Source organism: Rattus norvegicus, chromosome 20 (assembly GCF_021556685.1).
Source record: "Rattus norvegicus strain SHRSP/BbbUtx chromosome 20, alternate assembly SHRSP_T2T, whole genome shotgun sequence".
Taxonomy (NCBI): domain Eukaryota; kingdom Metazoa; phylum Chordata; class Mammalia; order Rodentia; family Muridae; genus Rattus; species Rattus norvegicus.
Window position 1 is genome coordinate 5,016,623 of NC_141553.1, and position 6,000 is coordinate 5,022,622.

A 6,000-nucleotide genomic window follows, 5' to 3' on the forward strand; every position below is an offset into this window, starting at 1 on the left:
CTCCTGCTATAATAAAACACCAAGACCAGAGCATTTCCTCAAGGAGGAAAGAGTTTACTTGATTCTCATTTCCAGTCTATCAACACAGCAAGTCAAGGCAGGAACCCAACAGGCAGGAACCTGGAGGCAGGAGATGAGGCAGGAGCCATGGAGGAGTGCTGCTCAGCAGATTGCTTCCTGTGGCTTGCTCAGTTTCTTTTCTCCCAAATCCTAAAACCACCTGCCAAGGGATGGCAGTGCCCACATGGGCTGGGTTCTCCCATATCAGTCAGCAGTCAAGACAAGGTCCCACATGCTTGCCTCTAGGTCAGTGCTATGGAAGCACTTTCCCTATTCAGGTTCCTTGTCCCCAGATGAGCCTACCTTGTTTCGAGCTGACATTGAAGCCAGCAGGAAGTAGTTGTCATCGTCTTGAGCTGTCAGAGGCTGTGACTGCTCCAAGGAGACCTGCACAGGACAGGGTCCATTAGGAGAGAGGACAAAACCTCTTTCAAAGATTCCTTTTTTCTTCCATTCTCTGTCTGTGTGTCTATCTCTCTCTGTGTGTGTGTCTGTCTGTCTGTCTGTCTCTCCCCTTGTACCTTTGTGCGTATGTTATCCTGAGTGTAGAGATTACAGCTTATGGAAGTCATGCTTAACCTCGGTACCAGCACCATTAGCTGCCAAGTTCTCAGTCACCCTCTGCATGAGTTATGACTGTGGTGGCCAGGGGAAGGTCTGCTGATCATGTCCTCCCCCAAGTAAGTGTGTGGGCATTTAATGGCTATTGGTGGAAGGGTTTTTCCCCTTAAGGATTGCATTTTCTCCTCCATAGCTGGTGTTTCCATAAGGATCTAATTGAGCTCCTTGATTCTTTGTTCCCACAAGCTGTACCTGAGTGGAATCTTCCCTTTGGTCTGTCATTGGCACTCTCTCTGTATGTGACAAGACATTTGTTCATCTCCCCAGCAGGAGGGTGCACAGCTCTGACATCTTTCCTCTGATCTCTCTTTCTTCAGCTTCTGTCATCCTCCTCTTCTCTCTCAGTTCCCATCCCTGCTGCCCCAGGATGATCTAAGTGTTCCCCTGTCCCTGTCACTGAAGGAGCCTCCATAGAATAGTGCAGGAATTCCAATTCCTCTTTAGAGCCACAGGATACATCCTGGGCACCTGGCAGGGTAAGTCATTGTCAGCATCAGCCTGGTCCAGTCTGCTGCCATCTGGATCAGTGGACATCTTGTAGGTGCAGGGTTAGTGGGGAGTTCAGCTGCTAGCAGAGACTGTGAAGGAGGCCATGATGTCCTTGTGGATCAGAAGTGCTGTTTCAGAAGATTCCACGTCAGTCTATGAGGTTTGGGAACATGGTCTCTGTAAGATAGTCTTTGGTTTTGTGTCCTCCTTAATGTTGGGGTTCCTGTGTCTTTGTCTCAGTTATGTGTTCCTTTCCTTTATTGTCCTCTGATCTCCTGGTGTTACCTACATCTCTGCTTCTGTCTCTGTCTCTCTTTGTCTCTGTCTCTCTGTCTCTTTGTCTCTCTCAATCTCTCTCTGTCTCTGTCTCTCTGTCTCTCTGTCTCTGTCTCTCTCTGTCTCTGTCTCTCTCTTTCTCTCTCTCTCTCTCTCACAATCTCTGTCTCCATCTACCCTTCCCTTTCCTTCTCTCCCCTTACTTCTCAGCCTCTTTCTCATACCCCTTCTCTGTACATCTTTCCCTTCTCCTCTCTCTCTCTCTTCCACTTATTTCTCACACCCTCTCCCTCCTTCCTCCCACCTCCATCTCTCTATTCTGTCTCTGTCTCTCTGTCTATCTGATTGTCTTTCTGCCTCTCTCTCTCTCTCTCTCTCTCTCTCTCTCTTTTTCTCTCCCACTCCCTCCCTCCCTCCCTCCCTCTCCCTCGCCCTTGCCCTCTCCCTCTCTCTCTTTCTCTCTGTCACACACACACAAATCACACCTTCCATCCCCGAGTGGTGCTTGGCATTGTGGTCCCTTTTGATTCTTCTTCAGGGACCCTGGATTCTGGCGTCCAGTGCCTCCAGGTGGTTAGGGTCTTGCTGACGCATGTGTGATCAGCTTGACATCCCACTCAATGTCCTGTTATCGCTGTATTAGGGGACCCCAATGCAAGTTAGCACTGCTCAGAAGTATCATCTCCCTTATTTTTAAAAAGGAGATATTTGTCTATCCATCTGTCTGTCTGTGTCTGTCTTTTTATTCTGTGAGTGAGTATTTTTCTTGAATGTGTGTCTATGTGTCATGTGTATGCCTTGGACTCTGGGCTTGTGTGTCTGTGTCTGGAACTTCAGGAACAGACGGTCATGGGCGTCCATGAGTGTCTGGGAACAGAAGCAATGCCTTCTCAAAGAGCATCAAGTCGCCTTGGACTTTCGTTTGCTTGTTGTTCTGTAAGACCAAACACTGGGCCTTGCAGGTTCTGTACTCTAGAGCACAATTCATGATGCTGTTTTCTCAGACAGGGTCTTACTGTGTAGCTCAGACTTTTCTCTAACTCCTCATATAGCATAGTTGCTCTCAAACTCACAGGTCTTCTTCTTCATAACCATTCCCCCCTTCCATTGTTGGAAAGTTCTGATTCAAGGATGTGTAGCTTCCAAGATGGTTGTGTCTGGGTCTGACAAGGTGCAGTGAGAGGAGGCTTCTCTGCCTTTATTAGGGATGGAGATTAAGCCCCCCTGTTTGGACGGGCTACAGCAGATGTGTGTTTGTGTGTGTGTGTGTGTGTGTGTGTGTGTGTATCTGGGTTTATATGTGTGCATCTCTCCCTCACTCTGTGTGAGTATATATGGGTGTTTTATTTCTGTCTGTCTCTCTGTTTTTGTATGCATTTATGTGTGTATATGTGTGTTTTTGTGTGTCTCACATCTTTCTTTCTCTCTCTGTTTATGTGTGTATGTATGTATGTATGTATGTATGTATGTATGTATGTATGTATGATTTTAATGTGTATATCTCTCTCCCTCTGCCTCTGTGTGTGTGTGTGCGTGTGTGTGTGTGAGAGAGAGAGAGAGAGAGAGAGAGAGAGAGAGAGAGAGAGAGAGAGAGAGAGATTGTCCCCATAACCCCTACTTCAGAAGCCCAGAAAGTCTGTGTTTCTGACGGTTGCTGTCCAGATAAATGGGTAATCTCTTAACCCCCTCACACGATCTGTATTTCTCTTGTAGATTGGCGCAAAGAACACTTCCAGACCTGTGAGTGACTCTGTGTTCTCCTGTGGTTCCCATGGCTCTGGTCTCTCCTCTTCTCTGTGGTCTCCCAGGTGTCGATGGATGGCAGAGGTGGCAGTTACTAAGCTGGTCTCCTTCTTAAATGCCTTGTTATTTTGTCACCCTAATTGAACTTTTCTTCCCTCCCTCTGCTTGCAAGACCTGGGTTTGAGTCACAAGGCTCTCATGTGAGGGACTTAATGCCCTAGAAGATGCTAAGATGTTTTGAGATGGGAGAGGGGTAGCCATAGCTTTTTCAGCGTACTGGACAGGACCTCTCATGATTGGTAACTCTCTCTCCAGGGACTTTCACTCTGGATCCAGGCTCTGCCCACCCCACCCTTGTCATCTCCCAGGATAGGATGAGAGTGACCCGGAAGGACACCATTGTGTGCTTGGATGGCCTCTTCAGTGTGCTAGGCACCAAAGGCATCTCTTCTGGAAGATATTACTGGGAGGTGAAGCTGGCAAACGGAGAAGGCAGCAAATGGATTCTGGGGGTCTGTAGGGAGGGTGTGGAGAGGAAAGGCTTTTATTTTGAGAGTCCAGAGAAGGGGTTTTGGACAGTGGGGCAGTCTAGTTGTGGGTATTTTGCCTATGTTGACCGTGGGAGGGCTTCCTTATCCATCAGGCAAGCTCCGCAGAGTGTGGGGGTGTTTGTGGACTACGATGAAGGGGACATCTCCTTCTATAACATGAGTGACATGTCCCACATTTTCTCCTTCCACAAGGCTTCCCTCTCTGGGACTCTCCTTCCATACTTTCGGCTTATGTCTGGAAATGTCTCGATGACTGTCAGCTCCATGGCCTGTGTGTCTGAGGGGCAGGAGGGAGAAGAGGGAGAGAAAGGGGAGGAACAAGAGGAGGGCAAAGAGGGGGAAGAAACTCCATTCCTCTAGCGTGTCAGGGACACTCTGTTCCCATAGTGTGGATTACTGCCTAAGTTGTCAATGTGACTCCATGTGGGAGGGTAAAGTATTTTCATATTTAATGTGATTTTAGATTAAATGTTTACATTTCATGTAAAATAGCAAATTGTACATTCTGGTGTGTAAAAATTGTCTCAATTTTCAGTATCTATTAATAAAGATTTATTGGAATATAGTGGTTTTCTCTCATTTGTATAGTCTGTATGGCTGCCTTGGGTACAACAGGATAGAAGTGAGCTGTTGTGATAAAATATAAGCAGACACTAAAGTGTATTTCTAGTGGTATAGAGACTTTCAGCTGACTGTTAATAAAAGAGTTATTTTATAATTTTAGTGATCATTTTAAAAGTAAAAATGGTGTCCTGGAACAATTGGTTTCATGGTTGCATAACATCTGGACCTGAACATCATTTCATGTGGACCCCAGTGTCTTCTAATTGAGTTCACAGGCTGACCAAGGTCTCCCTGCCTCCCTGCTGAATTGTGGGTAGCTGTGGGGGTGCCACTATGGATTTAGGAACAATGGAGGTTGAGGTGAGTGTGGTGGAAATGTGTGGGGGTAGGAAGTCCAGAGAGAAGGAAGAGCTCTGGGGTCTTTGCAGGGGAAGAGGAGGAGGAGTGTGCAGGGGAATTGGACAGCTGGAATGGGGTCGGGGAACAAGGAAATTTCTGGGATGAGCTAGAAATTAAGGGCATTAGAACATCTCAGGATTTTTTCACACTGATCTTAGCTAAGATTCCTAGCAGTAGGGGTTGTCAAACCTGAAACAGCCTCTTGCTATAACAAGGTAAGACTTCCCGGGAAGGGATTAGAACACCAACCCAGCCACAAAACCTTAGACCTGGAGTAAGGAAGCTTAGACAATGTGTCCTGCCTACAAGATGTAAAGATGGAATGGCATTAGAGGGATTAGCCAACCAGTGACTGGCCCAGCTTGAGACCCCAGTCATTATAGGAGCCCACCCTTCTATTACTGATGGCTTGTGAATGATATTCTCCTGTACTGGCAGAAGGAGCCCAGCACAGCTGTCATCAGTGAGGTCTCACCCAGCAAAGGACGGAAGCAGATGTAGAGATCACAGCTCAGTGTTAGGCTGAGCTTGTGAGAATCACGTAGATGATGGACAGGAAGGATGGGAGGAGCCACAAGGGTTAAGGAGACCATAAGAAGACCCACAAAATCAATTAACAGGAACCTACAGGTGTAGGGAGCGGCTTGGCAAAACAAAGATGGCGCCGACAGCCAGCCCTGTCTGAATGTAAACAACTTACCGCGCATGCGCAGGCTTGTGCCCTCGTCAGGGCAGCTGTATGATCCGGCGCCCTCCTGTGGTGAACAATAGTACTGCGCATGCGCCGGTTTTGCACCTGGTGTCAGTTGGCCGGTAATATGCTAATGAGGGGGCGGTACCATGCTGGTGAGGTGATTTGTTCTCCGCCAATCCCTGGAGGACAAGTAGTGGGGTGATAGTGGGATGACAGTGGGGTGATAGTGGGGTGACCCGTGCCCCACCAATCCCTGAGAGATTATTAGCATACTGTTGTGTATATAAGGCGAGCGACTTTGTTATTCGTGGTCCCCTGTCCCTGTTCAAGAGAGCTGTTCAGTAAAGGCTTGTTCGCAGAAGAATCCTGTTGCCTCGCATCATTCTTACTGACGAGACGTTGGGCGCGCCACAAGTGGTGCCGAAACCCGGAAACCAACATCGCCGGTGCCGAGGGGAACCTTCAGTGTGCTGAAGCAGATTCAGAACTGCGAGAAGGTAAATTAAAAGGTAAGCTTCGAGAGGCATGCCCCTTTTTGGAAGAGAGCATGTCAGAAATGGAGCAGAGTGAGAAATTAGGAGCGCGCAAAAAGGAAAAGGTTAC

At 47.8% G+C, this 6,000-nt stretch overlaps 1 protein-coding gene across 1 annotated transcript in view; it reads left to right on the forward strand.

Annotated features, from left to right (window-relative positions):
• The window catches only part of Btnl4 (butyrophilin-like 4), a 13,492-nt gene extending 9,257 nt beyond the window's left edge, over nucleotides 1–4,235 (forward strand). Inside the window, 2 exon segments of the mRNA NM_001166354.2 lie at nucleotides 3,160–3,186; nucleotides 3,505–4,235. Coding sequence (NP_001159826.1) covers nucleotides 3,160–3,186; nucleotides 3,505–4,100 — 623 coding nt within the window. The 3' untranslated portion in view covers nucleotides 4,101–4,235.
• Nucleotides 4,236–6,000: the final 1,765 nt, after the last annotated feature.